The sequence below is a fragment of the Siphateles boraxobius genome, unplaced genomic scaffold, assembly GCF_051911475.1.
Source record: "Siphateles boraxobius isolate OS27281-9 unplaced genomic scaffold, OSU_SipBor_1 37, whole genome shotgun sequence".
Lineage (NCBI taxonomy): Eukaryota > Metazoa > Chordata > Actinopteri > Cypriniformes > Leuciscidae > Siphateles > Siphateles boraxobius.
In genome coordinates, this window is record NW_027508997.1 from 2,972,031 (window position 1) to 2,989,050 (window position 17,020).

Consider the following 17,020-nt stretch of genomic DNA (forward strand, 5'->3'; position numbering starts at 1 on the left):
TTTAGATCAGTGTATATCTAAAATATCTAAATATTCTGGGTTCAGCTGATTTCCCGTGCATATCATGTTATATTTATAACATGTATACTGAATTTGGTGTTTTAATATTACTGTCTTAACACTTAGTAGTACAAACCTGTTTATGGGAAACGGAGGGAAGTCTTGTTTTGCCCTCCAAATGTGTTCATAAGGGTGTGACACCACAAGAAATCTAAGAATTGATCTAACAGAACACTGTTCGGTCTTTCTCTTTTATGTAGATCACTTAAGAGAAAGTTTCCTAAACGTGATTCTTTTGGTGATCTCGTGAGCTCACTATAGTTCTGTTGCCGTGTGACATGCTTATGATTATTTATGTAGTCTGTTACACCTACTCAGGCAGGTTTCGCTCAGATGACAGCTGGATCATGAAGAGCTTGTCACTTGTCTGTCAGTGCTTGTTTGTGAAGACAGCTTTCATGAGAACTCTATTATAAGCCCTTCAGTGAACTGAGCGTGAGGCTTAGGTCAGCTTACACAATGACAAAAAGATCAGCAGTGTTAGTCCATTTGGTGCCACCCCTTTTTAATTTATTTTCGTTTAGGGAGCATATAGGCATATTCATCATCCAAACAACATTCTCTAAGTTATTTATGCTTCTACATGAAAGGGATCCAGCCAGACAGCACATAAAAACTCAACTCAGTATACCGCCCCTGGGTATCTCGATGGAAAGTAAGTCATGCAGTGTGAATCTGCCTGGTTTGGATCAACACATCTTATCTGGTTATTATTAATTTTTAAAACTACACCATCGAGATAAAACAGAATCAAATGAGACGCATTGGGATTTGAGGGCTACACTTTTGCCTTTGTTGCCGATTCTGTTTGTTCTTACCCATAATGCTGTTCAACTCTCAGTGGTGACTCTCAAGCACGCTCTTTCTCTCTCAGAAACTGACAGCACATTGAGTGACACAAGCTCGTTTTTGATTTTATCCCTAGACAAGAGCACATTTGGGCGAGACAGCACGCCTGTAATGGAGGGAGAAAGAAAGAGAAAAAGGTTGTTTCATGGTAAAAAAAAATAAAAGCAGGATTACATGCAAGAAAATAATTTCATTTATCCCTGTTCATGTCAGCCATGGTTGTTCGTGAAATTGTGCTCATTTCCCTTTAGTCCTTTGTTTTGCGTCTGGCTGTCGACCTATTATGCATGCAAAGTTGTGCATTTGCATCAACAAAATTAGATTTTCTCTCGCAAGTTTCCCTGTGTGTCTGAGACAGAAGTTTGTTGGTTAAATTAGTCATGACATTTCTCTTCTGCGTGGCAGAGAAAGAAGCAAAATACATTGTCTCCGCAGCCACAAGGCAGACAGTGCTTAATGTTTGACAGGTCTTTACAAGGTCAACAATTAAGGAACTATAAATCCAACACTTCAAGGTAGGAGCCATGAGAGATGGCATTAATTACCTCATGTCTCAAAGCACATAACATTACAATAATAATGAGCGTAAACAACTTAGAGCTCTTACTTGTACCACCTGACTGCTACAGATTCATTTCGGAGTTGATAGTGTTTAGAAACGCAAAAAAATTAGTCTGAGGATGTGAACAGCTCCAGGTAGAACATCACGGGTTGCCATTTCATAAATACGGTTACGACATGGTGTGACCGCAGCATAAGCTTGTTGTTTTGGTTCAGGAGGAACTGTAAAAGATAGCTGCTGTTTGTTTGCGGCGGTCGAGAGACTGGCTGTCTATGCCATAGATATATATACACATAGATACCTAAGTAAGCCGTCCGCCATATTAGAACGGTCAGGGTCAGTCCATGAAAATTCGAGAGCAAGTTGGCTGAGCGTCTGCGACCGGAGTTAGACCCATGTATGAATATCTATATCTGCAATAGACTTCAGCAGATGATTTTGAATACAAGACGAAGCCATCAGCTGACATTAATTAGTTACCATAGTAAAAGTAAAAACATTAAAAGTACCATAGTAAAATTGTATAATATTGAGTTAATATATATAAAAACATATGTGTTTTTACCAAAACGTGACCTTTTTACAGAGATGATAAATACACTATATTTAGTGTCTAGATACTGCACAAATATTGTGCAAAAAATAAACCAGACAACAACGTAGTGTCGGCCTAAATTTGGCCCGCATCTGGACCATGTGAAATCATGTACCAGATGTGGGCCGAATCTGGGCCAACAATATGTTGCTGTCAGGGAAACAGGTTAAAGCAGAAGGCTGTTTGCTTAAAGAAGTGTAATAGTGTAAGGGAAGAAAATATAACCTATTTGTGTATAGACATTCCTGAGCAAAATATATAAAAAAACCTCTAGGCAATCTGAAATTCATGTTATTTTATGTGATATGCTCAGGATACAAAACACACTCTAGTTCCAAAAGTTTCTGAAACTACGAACTGATGAACAGATGATTGGCAGTGTTACAGCAGAATACAGATTTCTATTGAAGTGTAATGTTGCTGTTTCTAGAAGCGAGAATAGAAAACTAGGGCAGTCCTCTCTTACTCTTAGTGAAGCAATAATGAGCATTTGGACCAGTACTCAGCCCTCTTCGTCACCCATTAAATGTTGAATTAAAAAAATGTGAGACAAAATAGATTTTTACATGTATTTGGAGAAAATTTGAGTGATGCTTACCTGTGTAAAAGTGGTTGCTAGGGTGTACTAGGATGGTTGCTATGGTGAATGTTATGCATGGTGTAAGTTATGCAGAAAAGTTTAGGGGATGGTTAGAGATCCCTGGAAAATCTCTGATTCTGTGCAGTTTAATAGTAATCAAACACTATTTAATAAAGTAATAACAGTAAATGATGCATAATTGCAACTAATCCTAAATCAAACCCTAATCGTAACTCTATAGCAAGTAGGCTACACGTATTAATATTACTTATTTGAATAAGTAGCCTACAATGTAACTACATTACCTTAAAGTCGTAAAGCGATATATATGCTGTGCTCCACACAAATTACAAAATTGTTATTTAGAAGATTATAACCATTCAAAACTTACATCTCTCACTTCCATAGACAGTGCTCACTTCAGCCAATATGGATCTGTGATTTTGATGTCATCACGCTGTGCTTCAGCTTTCAGATCTCTCAGATCAGATTTTCTATCCAATCAAATGCTCTCTAAAATCGAAAGCATCCGCTCTCTACATTATTTAAATAGAAGCTTTTGCTGCTAAAATCGGTCACTTGTTCACACATTTACTATTTTCTACATGGTGAATGGCTCATAGTGCACTAGGGCATAGGGAATGATTCAGACAGTGTAAATATGTATTCCATTGGAGCAAATGAAGTTGGTTTCACGTTAGTAGGCTATCATGCAAACCGGCGCAGAACGCATACAGTCTGCTCCAGAAGAGAGATAGCACGACAGGCTAGATGATAGACCACAAACGATATTGAACACTTGAATTCTGCACAGAATGCTGTATTATAGAGTACGGAGCCCTAAAGGGACGTGGGATGGGACTGGGAGAACTTTTTTTTTTCTTCAAATATTTTGCGTTCCCTCGCAAAGTTATTTGCGTTCCCACGCAAAACCGGATGAGGGCTCGGATAGACACTTCCTGTTTAATGTCCCGCTGGCAGTGCTTCAGAGATCTGTACGTTAAAGGTATTGTAGGTAGAAATCCACAAAAATACTTTTTGTCAAAATTTGTTTAAACTGTCTTTATATATCAATGCATAATTAAAATGTAAGTACTCTGGAAAAGAAATTATAAAAATCGAGTGTCTGTAGTCCTCTTAGGACTACAATAAACACAGCTCATTATTCCATTAACTCCCACTCCCTCCCTACTCGGCTCCTTCCAAAGCCACGCCCCCAAAACAAATGAACGCGCGATCCCGGCCATTCGCTCAGCTGGAAGAGTCGGACGTGTTTACCAGCTTTACCAGATGTAGTGACATCATGTCAGAATCACAAGTAATAAAATAACTAACTTTATCAGTATGAATATAAACAATTAACATGGCTGTTAGTACTCACTATCCAGCTCGCATAACGATACTTGTAAAGTTTAAAATATTTTTCTAGCTCGTAACGGAATCAAACTCAATATAAGGCAAAGCTATAAATAGCTTCATTGATACACGTTTGCCGTTACTATCAGTTACACTGTGATGAAGGTGAATTTGTAAGATTCATAACATAAGATTGTTTACAGATAAACTGAATTACATACACTCAAACACCTTCTCACAACTGCATTGCAGACCCAAGATAATATAACACACACACACACACACACACAACATATATTGTATAGCACATACAGATACAACATAAAGACATATGTAAACATATGTAGAGCATATAACAACAAACCAAACGTGAAAAAACGGAGCAGGTAGAGTTCACGGTGAAAATAGGAACACAGTTTAGGCAGAGGGTAAAGCTAGGTATAAAAATAGATCCCCTAAACTTTTTAATCTAAAGTTAGATTCGGCGAAATTAAATAAAACAGCTTTCGACTGCAGATAGGCCTATTGCTTATTTATCGTCTCAACCCTGGCTCACTAACAGTAACGTTATACTAGTCGACACCAAAGTTACACTGTCATAGCTAAGCCAGTACCGTTAGTTATGCTACGTAACGTTAGGTAGCTAATATTAGGTAGTTAGGTGTGCTAGTGATACATGCTTCATGAAAAAATAAATGCCATCAAAATGAAAACAGCAAGATTACCTGTCCAGCAGAAATAAAGCCATCATGGAGTCACTTTTCAGCCCCTTGAGATCACTCAGTAGTAGCCGACGCTGGAAAGCCACGCCGACTCTCTTATGATTTCTTTATTTATCCAAAGACTTTTTGTTCATAGCCTTTTCAAATACTGTCTTCCTTTTTTTAACTCGTTTGACTTCGCTGCCTCTATATGCAGGTAACGTTACTGAGAATTGTGACTGTTCTTTCTCTGCCATAATTGTTTGTTATTACTAGCTTCCGTTCCTTTTCAAACGGGTGCGCGCATTTGGGCTCCTCCTGTATCAGCAGAGGTGGTATCCATGGTAGCGAGGGAGAGTGACAGTCGCCCCAGCCAATCATTTCTTTCGTCCCGGTTGGAATAATGAGCTGTGTTTATTACAGTCCTGAGAGAACTACAGACACTCGATTTTTATAATTTATTTTCCAGAGTACTTACATTTTAATTATGCATTGATATATAAAGACAGTTTGAAAAAAATTGGAAAAAAGTATTTTTGGGGATTTCTACCTACAATACGTTTAATGTAGCGTTTCATAATGTTTGAACTTGGTTGGATTCAAATATAAAGAAATGCGATCAGTGCCTAACTCAAGGAGTTCAGTGAAGTTGGCAATATATTCAAAGTTCCCGATTATCCGTGAGCTAAACGTTGTTTAAACACAAACGACACCTGTTTACAATAACCAACGAGCTACAACCCAATTTTCCTCAAAACGAGCTTTATAATATAAATGTGTCCCTAAACAGCCGATTGAAAGACAAGTCAGAATAAGGGGCCGTCTGCAAAGTGCAAATCCCAAAACCCTTCTGCACATTTAAATTTTTAAACATATTCAGAATTTCAGTAGCTTCTGTGTTACACTGTAGTGTCACCAAATTCAGTTCACACATCACTGCTCTCCAGCTGTTAATACTACAATACTTAGTTTGATAAAAACGCAAAATTGTTATGATTATTTATTATGAAACTAAATCAGCAACTTCATCCTTTTTAGAAAAAATATTCAATAACTTCACACTGCCATCAAATTCAATAAGCAAATAATGCAAGAGCTATGGTTGTAGGCTAACTATTATTAGCTGCATACAGTAGGCCTATAACCAATATAATTTGTGTAAAGAATAGGAAATGCGCAAAAACATTTTTTGTACTTCCAAACTAAATGTTGTATAACATTAGAGCAGTGATGTGTGAAATAAATTTGGTGTGTTACAGTGAAGTTGTTGAATATTTTTCATAATATAAAATGTGCAAAAGCAGTGTAGTATGACCAGTGGGACACCATTGATGTGTAAACTGAATTGGGTGGCACTACAGCTTGTAACATTGAAGTTAATGACTATTTTTGTAATCGTTTTTTTTTTTAGGTTATATTGCAGACGGTCCTTTCGGACTCGACTCTCAGCCGCCTGCTCATAGAGATCTATATTTAGCCTATATTATAAAGCTCGTTTTGAGGGAAATTTGGTTGTAGTTCTTCTACTATGATTGTAAATAATTTGTGTTTTAACAACGTATAGCTCACGCGTTATTGAATCTGTGTGTGAATATAACTCCCCCTTGAGTTAACGTTAAGCACTGACCGCATTTCTTCATATTTGAGTCCAAATTCAAACACGAAACGCTCCATTAACGTAAGGATCTCTGAAGCACTGCCAGCGGCACATTGAACAGGAAGTGTCTGTCCGAGCTCAAAACAGGTTTTGCGTGGGAACGCAAATAACTTTGTGAAGGAACGCAAATATCTTTGCGAGGGAAAGCAAAGTTTCTCGAGGGAACGCAAAAGATTTGGAAAAAATAGAATAAAAAATAAATTCTCCCATCACAATTTTTTCCACCACCATGTCCTTTAGGGGCTCCGTAATAAAGTGATAATGGAGGAGATTAGGAGGAAACTGCGGCTTTACCGCTATTGGCTATTTTAGAAAGGGAAGGAGCTGTTCGAAATGTCCCGCGCCTTCTTGCTGTTTCGGTGGAAATTGTGTCAACACATTGAATAATGCTGCATGTTCCAAAGCACTTCAGTGAGCTTTAAAATTAAGTGTAACCGTCTTTTCCCCCATCCACTCAAGGTCATCAATATCCTGCAACTTTAATGTTAGCCTCGTTAACCCTCCAATGATCAAGGATGATATAAAATGGGGTTGGGCAACCTCATCAGGCATTCATTTGATAGCATTTATCATGACTGATGTGTTGATTACATGACTGTTTGCGCTGTATCTTAGGGTGACAACTGCTCCGCACATAAAGCAAGGTAAGAGAGAGTGCTAGAAAACTTCGGACATAGGGAATGGAATGTGATGGAAATATAATATGTGATGGATGGAATGTGATTGAATGCTGGAGTGTGATGAGCTAAATATAATACTTACTGAGCACCAGAAACCATGCAACACTGGGTAGCACTTTGTTTTACAGTCCTGTTTCGCATGAACATACTATGTTGTAGTAATGACACTAACTAGGTATTAACCCTGAACCTTCCCCTAAACCTTAACTTAACCCATGTAGCTACCTTACACTACTCATTACTTTTGTGGTAAGAACACTGTAAGTACATTGAAAGTGCACGTACTGTAAAATGAAGTGTTACACACACACACACACACACACACACACACACACACACACACACACACACACACACACACACACACACGACAGCAAGGGAGTCATCTGCTACCTCGTTTCTGTATACAAATCAGCCAGAAGATATTTGAATAAGCTGCATCCTCTTAAAAGAGAAGAGAAAATGGTAAATATTCAGACCTGTGAACACGTTAATAGGGCAAATTGAACAAAAAGAGGGATTATGGATTTGTAGGAAATGAAGAGATGCTTATGTGGAGGCGAGAGAATGTGAGCAAAGTGTCATTTATGATGAAAAGGACTTATGGGTGAGCCAGAGACCTGGCATTCAATCTCTAAACTACAAATATCTTTAAAATCCCCTCCCATTTCATCACATCTAACTCTACAGACTGTAGATAAGATTGTAATCCTCAGGACATCTGGATACAAGCCAGCCTGTCCTGAAATAACACACTCTCTCACGCAGGCACACAACTACACTATTTGCATGAGGAAAGATATATTAATACTTTTTTCATAATAAAAGTACAAACAGCAATTGAAAAAATCCTTTCAACAACACACTGTATTTACAGGGGGAAATTATTTTTATCTTCATGTTTTGTTCACTGAACAGAAAATATTAGGCTTAGGCTAAAAATTGATTTAAAATTAGCATTAAACAAGAAAAGGGAGAATAACTAAGTAAATATGACTAACCAACCGATAGAATTTTTTCCCCAATATGTTTTTCCGACATAATGTTTTACACATTACATTTTCATGATTGATAACACGCATTAGATAAACAGACTGAGTCCATCAAGTCTCTTTTTGAATGATTACACAATATAGAGATAATGCAAATCGTTTGTCTGTAGTTTAATGTCTCCCTCTATTGGCAAGTATAAGGAAAAACAACCAAAACATACACCAAATTCAGGCGGCACAAAAAACTGCTAAATCACAACAATTTTGCTCAAATCCATTAACAAAATAATTGGTCTAATTTGAGAAATTTCTTTAAACATTTCAGCAGAATTATTGCACTTTCCTGTAAGTACAAATCAAGAGAATGTTAACTCATACAAAGAGTTTTTTTACCTCCAAGTTTCATGATTTATTATATTTATAATTTACATTAACACACTCTCAGCATTATGAAAACTGTTAAAACCATTAAAAAGCTTCTCTCAGAAGCTAAAAAAAGTAATAATACAGTAATTCCAGATTATGTTAATGTTTTTAAACATCAATCAAAAAAGCACAGAGGTTGTACATTTATTCAGCAACCGCAAACCACATAGTTCACACAGATTTAGCACTGCAGCAAACAGCACATGCAGTCTTGTGAAGGAACACAGACTGGATGTATTACAATTACATTTCAGCTGAATATGGTAATGGAGATTAATAAACTCTAACATATTGGTTTGTCTGTGTTTTCAGATCAAGAGTGCTTTTTTAGCAGTTCAGAGAGAGCGCATGTGATTGATCGTGCATTCCTTCACCAGATAAACTAACAATACCTTCTGTATTCTAACAATAAACATGTACTGTACATGTTTTGAACAAAATTATAAAAAGTATTGCAATTGAAGGTCCAGAATGGCCAAAAGCAATCTCACTGTAAAAGTTAAAAGTGTTACTTAGTGAAATTACACGTTTGAAATCTTTATCAATTTTATTGCTTTACTAATTAATTCAAATTAAACGCAAAATATTTTGTTATATTCTGTTATCTGATAATTTAGTGCATCAAATAATGTATTGCACATCTACAAATATTGTATTTCAGGAAAGTACCTCAGTGTCAGTGAAGAAGGAGCGATCATGATTTGTGTTCCCAGCATCCCGTTTAAGCACAGTAAACTGATTAATAACATTGTGCCTCTCCAAGCTAAAACCATTGTCTCGGAAGTACAGAACAGCTGACAACTGCTTCTTGCTAAAGACGAGAAGGGACAGTAAGGGAGAATTAAGTGAGTAGTTACATGTGAACAAACAAGTGAACAAAAACAATGTTTTGTTTTAACATAGTAGCATATTCAAAGTTATTATCACACTTACCTGATGTCTGGGTAATTACTTACTAATGGAATTAACAGATCTTTTATCTTTCTCTCATTTTCCATTCCAATAATGTCACTAAGGTAATCTCCTAACGGATAAAGCCAGTTTAAGGATGATCCCTGTGTACAGAATAATATTGTCAGTGCATGAAAAATCTATTTGTATATTCCACATTATTTAATGCTAGACTGGATCTTACCATGTCCTCAAATAGTTTCTTGAGTTCATTCCATTGTTCTCTCAGTTTTATAGCAGCATCTTCGCTCTTGGTTTTTTTGCATGAATATTTTTTCTTCATCAGCTGGGATACATATTCTCTGGCTACATAATAGTGCACATCATTCACGAAAACCTGTAAATACAGACACTGTGTTAAAAGTGGTGCTCCGTAGCCATTAGAGAGAATCTCGGAGTAGATGACAGGACTCACATGAGCTGATGGAGCTCTCATAGATTTACAGAGCCCACGATAATTCTCTATTCTATAAGTAACTTCTTTAAAATCCCCATTTGTCTTCAGCCATTTTTTTGTCATCATACCATCCATGTAAGGCTTTGGGAAAATTGCATTGTAGTTAGTAATATAGTTATCTTCAACTATGAAAAAGAATGTGTAGGCATAATATGCTCTTGACTAGGTATAATTTTAGATTATGAGGAATTTAAAACTACAAGCTGGGTATATTTTATATGTATATATCTGTGGTAAGGCCCACCTTGATATCAGTTTTGAAATGTTTTATCAGGGTCTGGCTAAGTCTTTGAATTAGTCCATCCACATCTTTCTCCAGCTTCTCCACCTGAGCTGGAAAGTTCTCCCTATAAAACTGCATATTCTCTCTGTAACAAAAGCCGTGACAAAAAAAAACTTTGACATGTAATATGTTTCAAAGGACAGGGACTCACAGTAGATTGAGATTAAACAGATTTCTGTCATGACAACTCTCGGAGTGTTTGCATTGGTAATGGATACGACAGTGTTGATATGTTTGGTCTAAGCGGAATAGATCTGTTATACGCCGCTGCTGCTGCTGCTAGAGAGCAAATACGGGACTTGCTACTGCCAATAGCCTACATACACGAGCCCCTTGCTGTGAGCAACTATGCAGCTGTACAATATGGCATATAAGAAATAGGGAAGGTGGAGGGTTTCTGAAAGTGCGCTACAACTGCTACAGCAATTGCTGACCAAGGGCCCTACACTGTAAAAAATGATCGTGATTTTAACGGTAAAGGACTGTAAAAATGCTACAGTGCAAAACCGTTGATTGGTTAACAGAAAGTTTCCTTACTATATACGGTAAATAACTGTGATAGATCTAATGGTACATTTAATGTTATTTTACTGTAAAATATCGTTCAATTTACAGTTATCGTTCAATTTTTGAAAGTGAAAAAGAAAACTCATTGTATAATTTACAGTGAATAACCGTAAATTGACATTCCCACAATTCCCTGCATGACACTTCACATTTGAAGTATTTTTGTTGAAATAACTGTTACTTCATAGTTTTCTTAGTTTTTTCTAATCAGTTATGTACATTGGGTTTTATGTTACATTTAATGTTGTTAACGTTAATGTTATTAATGTTTATTGCATTGTAAAATTTCATGTGTTACCATGTGGTGTTTAATGTTTGTGGAAATGACACTGTGCAGCTTCTATATGGTAGTATTAACTTTCTTGTGAGGTGCTTGTGATGAGCTTTGATTTATCATGTGACTCTCATCACTGCTGTGTTCATTGTCAGTGTACTACAATGTTACAAAACAGAAATTAATACTTCAATAAGTCCGTAAATTAACATTATATCAGATAATAAAATACGGTTTATTACTGTAAATTTTAAGTTAAGTCTGTAAAACCAATAACGTTGCTACCGTATTTTTGATGGTAAAGTTCTGGCAACCACGTTTTTTTACTGTAGAAAATACGGTTTTATTTTTTACAGTGACACGCGACGCAATGCAGCGCCAAGCGCGACGCAAGTGTTTTTTGCTAGTTTCAGCCCGAGCAGTTATCCTTTCCACGTCCTACGCCACGTTGTTTAAATAGCAAATGCATTTGCGCCTATTTATGCGCCCAGGTCTGAAAACGAGGTATGTTCAGGCACATTGTTGGCATGTTGCTATTTTGAAGCAATAGACTGCGCCATTGACCAACAAAAACCTTGTCTAAAGTCAATGGCGCAATATTTTTTTTCTTATTTAAAGAGCGTGTTAACCCTGTTTTATGCTTCTGCGTCGAATCGACGGCTTACCCCCGCAGACCCCTCTGCGTCGCAGCGAACCCCTCTCCGACCCCTCCGCCGTAGCTCGACGTGCACCTCCAAAAAATTGTATCTACGCGTCGAGGCGACGCAGACCCCAAGGGCTGTGATTGGTCAGATGCACCACAATGCAACGCAACCTGACGCAGAACCATAAGACGGCCATGACGCCGTAGGAGTGACGGCGTAGCTACGCCGTGGAGTTGACGCAGAAGCATAATTAGGCCTTAAGTAATGAATGTCCGCCTATAGGCGGGTCCACAACGCGCGTACACTCTGCTTATTACACACACAGGGATGCGCAGCAGCACACAAACTAGCCAAATATTAAAAATAAAAGGATTAGAATGTAAAAGATTGATATTGTGTACATAAAGTTATGGTGGAATCCGGCTTGTGCTGTATGGTCTGCTTGCACGCTTTAACGTCGCGCACGAGCAGATCTTTCATCATTAAGAGAATAGGGACATTCAGACAACGCCCAAAGTGCAATTGTGCCCTGAGTTCCATGCGTTTAGATCGTTAAAATAGGGCCCAAAGTCTTTGAAGGTTGAGCATGTGAGAGCTCATTGGCTACTGATACAACAGAAACCAATCAGCTGAGCACTTTGAGAATGATGTGATTGCAAACAGATTGAGTTAAGGACCTATCAGCCAGCGCCATATAGAATTTCATGACAGAACTTTGTATATCTTTAAATCAGTTTGTACAAATCAGTTACTTTCAAAAGGCATGAAAAAAGTTTATGTTATGTTTTACTCTTCTAACTTTTTATTGTAGATCTAACACCCCTGGTCTGAACACAGCACACTTGTGAAAAAAGAAGTATACTTTTACTTTTACTATACTAATTTTCACTTCTAGTGTACTTCAAATCTTAAAAGTATATTTTAAAAAAAAACATGCTAGCAGATAATATATTAATAAAATAAAAGACCACTTAAGTGTACTTAAAGTGAGTACACTATCATGATTGTTTCTTAACACACTTTTAAAAGTGCACTTTGAAATAATGACAGTTTTATTTCAAAGTACATCTTAGATCATTATGTTTAATAATCATGTTTTAATTTTGGAATGCTAAGTAGGCCTACACTTATTTTGATATGTTGACTAACAAACTAAAGCATATTTAAAATACCTGATTATAATTTTAAGTGTAGTGTGTTATTCAATATTAAAATAATAATTCTGAAATTTCATGAAATTGCATATTAAGTACTTTAGACTTATACTTAAGTGCAAAAAAACTCTAAAGTTCAAAAGTTTAATATCTATTTAAACTATTTGCATTTAATTGCCATTAACATGCAATGAATTATCTGAAAACATTACATTAAGTTCACACTTAAGTATATTCTTTAAAAATATATATTATTTCCATAATAAGTACTCTTTGTCACAAGGGCAGTGTTCCTTTCATGATGGACTTACTTGAGTGAATTAAAACAGTTGATATAGCTGATGTGATATTCTACCCATAGACAGCAGTCCAGCAGGTCAGAGGTCAACAGAGAGCGGGTGTGTTGCAAAAACTCTTCTTCAAATCTAAAAGAGAAGGAAACTGTCAGAGAAGGAAAGATGCAGAAGTGACCTCAAGTTAATCTATAATAATACTGTGACACAAACCTTGTATGAAATGGATTAATCTCCTCTAAGCAAAAGCGTATCACTGACTTCCCCAGATTCTCATCGATCTTCTCAAGATTCTCAGCATAACTTGCTATCAGCTAACAAGACAAATCCAGAGGTGACAATTAAATAATTTATAATAATAATAATAAAAATAAAAGTTTTTAATCTCCCTCTATAGTGACAAGTTTAAGTTCTGACCTGGCAGATGGCCATGTAGGTTTTTGAAGTGAGGAATCCATCATCTGTTCTATCAGGAGATTTCTTCATTGTCCACTCTTCTTTTTCAGTTGTGATAATATTCTCCAGTGCAGATTTAAAGTCATCCTGATATCAAATATGGTATCACAGTAAAACAAAATGATGTAAACAAATACTAAATGGCTATGTGGTGTATTTGCTAAAAGGTACACTATGTAATTTTTTCATTCAAAATAAACAAATACATCATAAATTCTTCTTCCAATACGTGTGTTTGTCTTAACCTGATTCACTATGGTAAGCCTTTAATGTTAGTGTTTATATTTTAGACCTGTCCGGAGGGTTTTCGTGGAAAATTGTGTAAATACGTCACTTGCCCATGTGTGTATCGTCGTATCCATAAAAGTTAAGAGAAAAGTTGCTTCGGCTACTTTGACGTGTGGGTGTGTAGTAGGTTAGTTGTCGCAATGAGCGAAAAAGTTTGACACGGAGCAGCTAAATCTTGACCTATGGGGAAATTACTCGTTTTAAAAAAATGTTGAAGAAAGTCTTCTGGCAAAAAGAGAACACGACAGTGCTCGTAATAAAACGAGAATCAACATTGGCTTGGCTTTTGGAGGTGGCGAGAACTGAGGGTGACGTGTCTGTTAACGGGTAAAGCTACAGTAATGTCCTCAGCTAGTCAGCTTGAGATCCTTTCCATCTAAACTGGTTCTCTTAAGCCTAATTATGAATGTTTTATGAGCAGTAGGATAATCTCCTTCCTTTTTTTGTTATGAGAAAGAAACATTCATCAGCACAGCCGAAGCACAACCAAAACAATGGTGTTCCGCTAAATACTTGCATTTTATTTTAACTGGCCCAAAGATTACATAGTGTACCTTTAACCTAGAATGCTAAAACTCTTTCTTTGCAGTAGCTCACCATTTGGCAATGACAGTAAGAGGTCTTTATATTATTTAGCAAGTCTTCTTCCACTATAAGAATTCTCTGGTCGTCTCTCAGATCACTGTGGAACACCAATGAGATATCATTTAATTTAAACTGAATTATACAATGAAGTGCCATTTAGACATTTGTGAGATGTGTTTTAAAAAGCTCACCTTGGGTAGCGATGAATAATAAAATCTAGAAGAGCGTAATAATCTTTCAGCTCTGTCACCTTTTCCAGAAGTGTCTTTAAATGCTCTCCTACAGCTTCATGATGGCAGGACACATAGGTTTCAAACACTTTAAAGTCTGCTGGATATGAGCTCAGAAGTTCAGTCTTCACTCTCTCCAAATCCTCCACCACAGCTTTACCCAGAAGCCCCAGATGCACTGCCAACCAGGAAGCGTTCTGCTCGCGGCTGTCCAGGTGAACTTTCTTCAGAGTATCTCGAACCCCGTCTCGTACCGCGTCCCTCCATGCTTCCCTCCATCCCGGCATCGCTCCTGGTTCTCCCTGTCTCTTCTCTTCCTCCAGGATAATTTGTGCTACATACACCAGCAGCTCTTTATTGCATGAGGGAAGAGCACTGGAGTTGCGTACAATGTGAGACATTTTGTTCCTTAGAGTCCCAAGTAGATTTTTGACATCTGTCTCTTTATTAACTAGATTTGTGGGAGGAGCTCCTTCGCCCACAGCTTTCAATTCTTTCTGGAGATCCAGACGCATGGAGAACAGGTTCAGATAGGCCTCCTTCAGCATATCTGTTTGTATATAATCTGTGATCTGCGAAACTGTTGTGAAAACAGCGGCAATGAGAGCGAGTGTTGCTATGAATAATATCACGAAGAGCACTATGCATTACTTGTGCCTTCATTACCATCACAATAAATGGACTATATACAGTATTTACCTGTGCATGGCTTTAGAGGGATCTTAGTGTTGTTGAATCCAAATATCTTCTTTTTGCTTTTTCTGATCGAGGAAAACCTGCGAAAGATGTCTTTCACTGTACAAACATAGAAAATATTATAAAATCCATACTGGACAAAATCAACAATAATTTTTTCCTTCACAAAATGAGAGATACATTAAAACAACATTAACACTTAATGTTAAGACATTATTCTCATCCCTTCTCAACCATTGAATATCAAAAGGAAACTTAAAAGTGTAAAAGTATTAACAAATTACTATCAGCAGACAATAAATAACCCTAAAAGCTCAGATGAATCATTTAGCAGCAATATTATGGATGTTAATAGGCTATAGTATAGTAAGTATGTAACATAATTGATCGTGATTGATATTTCAAAGTGCTTTCCCTCATTTTGACATGAATGTTGTATTTCTCAGCTTTAGAAGTATTCCAGTAAACACATCTGATAGGGATTAGAAGCATTACTGTCTTGTGTGCCATTTTTGTCGTCCTTTGTAGTTTTCTGGCTGATTCTGTGATCATTCCCAGGTGTGTCTTATTTGCATATTACCCCCTCTAGTATTTTAACCCCAGTGTTTCTTGTGTTCTTGTCGAGTCTTGTCCTACACGGATATACGTTTAGTGCTGCTCATTCTGTTCTCTTCTCTGTTGTGGTTCTGTTATTATGTGTATTTTGTATTAAACTCTTTGCATATGGATCCAGCTCTCCCTCGTTTTGGAGTTAACCCAGCATGACAATGATCAATTATTCAGAAAATGGATAGCACATATTAATAATTAGTAGCTATTGTACAATCACACACTTGCACTTTGACAAATTGTTCCTTGTATTTTGCATAGTAGCCACAGCAATTTCCACTGGCTCAGCCATGTAGCAATAAAACATTATCTGCTACTTTATTGTATTTATTCAATTCTATTCAATTTCATCTAAATGACATTGATATAGGCTACTTGCCAGAAGTGGGAGATTTTGCCATTGTTAATCCAAGCGGCTATTAAACAACCCTGTACAATACATGAGAAAAGAAATGTCAGAATATATTATGAAAGTAATATATTATGCAACATCAGCCGTTCAAGGCATTTTAATATGGTGCTTTAACTCATAAGCTACTATTATCACACAGATAGTGATTTTATAATCCTGGGAAGTCATTCACTCATAGGAAACAACAAGAATTTTCCACCTGCAAAAAAACAAACACTCTTTCTCGTTACTAACCCAATGAGTAACTAAACTTTCAAAAGACAAATTATAAAAAATATATATATACAGTTGTGAATAGAATTATGATAGCCTACAGTAAACATGAAAAATAAGTAAAGGTTGTCAGTTCTTTTAAATAGAAACAGAAATCAGAAATGCTATCTCTTAATCTCACCGACAAATGATCGAAATCATTTTAGTGTCGTCTCAAAAAAATAACACAAAACATGTAAATAACAAGTAAATAATGTGTAGCTCTTACCTGAAACCTTTTCAGGAAATGTCCGTCCCTTTCTTCTCAGAGGTGCTTTACAAGCCAGGGAGCTTACTTTCACTTTCATGTATATACTTGAAAAGATAAGTGTACACCTATGAAAACCACTGTAATGCTTTTATCAGTGGAAGAATAGGTTATTTGAATAGGGAATAATAATAAATGTCTCT

General features: G+C 36.7%; 1 protein-coding gene across 2 annotated transcripts; it reads right to left on the reverse strand.

Annotated features, from left to right (window-relative positions):
• Window positions 1–8,416: 8,416 nt before the first annotated feature.
• On the reverse strand, window positions 8,417–16,945 carry LOC143703003 (exocyst complex component 3). Of its 2 annotated transcripts, XM_077197041.1 has the most exons (14): window positions 16,839–16,945; window positions 16,325–16,374; window positions 15,340–15,435; window positions 14,602–15,220; window positions 14,423–14,507; window positions 13,499–13,624; window positions 13,295–13,395; window positions 13,100–13,213; window positions 10,111–10,234; window positions 9,825–9,947; window positions 9,594–9,746; window positions 9,392–9,513; window positions 9,128–9,269; window positions 8,417–8,948 (listed from the first exon to the last, which is right to left on the reverse strand). In XM_077197041.1, exons 2-14 carry the CDS (start codon window positions 16,344–16,346, stop codon window positions 8,946–8,948), a joined length of 1,830 nt encoding a protein of 609 aa, XP_077053156.1. In that variant the 5' UTR covers window positions 16,347–16,374; window positions 16,839–16,945; the 3' UTR covers window positions 8,417–8,945. The 2 variants fall into 2 exon arrangements, with proteins under 2 accessions (XP_077053156.1, XP_077053155.1); XM_077197040.1 differs by lacking the exon at window positions 8,417–8,948 and having other exon boundaries at window positions 8,981–9,269.
• Between the last annotated feature and the right edge of the window lie 75 nt (window positions 16,946–17,020).

Coding starts and splice junctions, on each gene's coding strand:
- LOC143703003 (XM_077197040.1), bottom strand. CDS start 16,346: ATGGCAAAATCTCCCACTTCTG. Junction 13,396..13,498: donor CCTACATGGCCATCTGCCAG/GTCAGAACTTAA, acceptor TTGTCTTGTTAG/CTGATAGCAAGTTATGCTGA. Junction 10,235..13,099: donor AACTGTTTTAATTCACTCAA/GTAAGTCCATCA, acceptor CTTTTGTTACAG/AGAGAATATGCAGTTTTATA.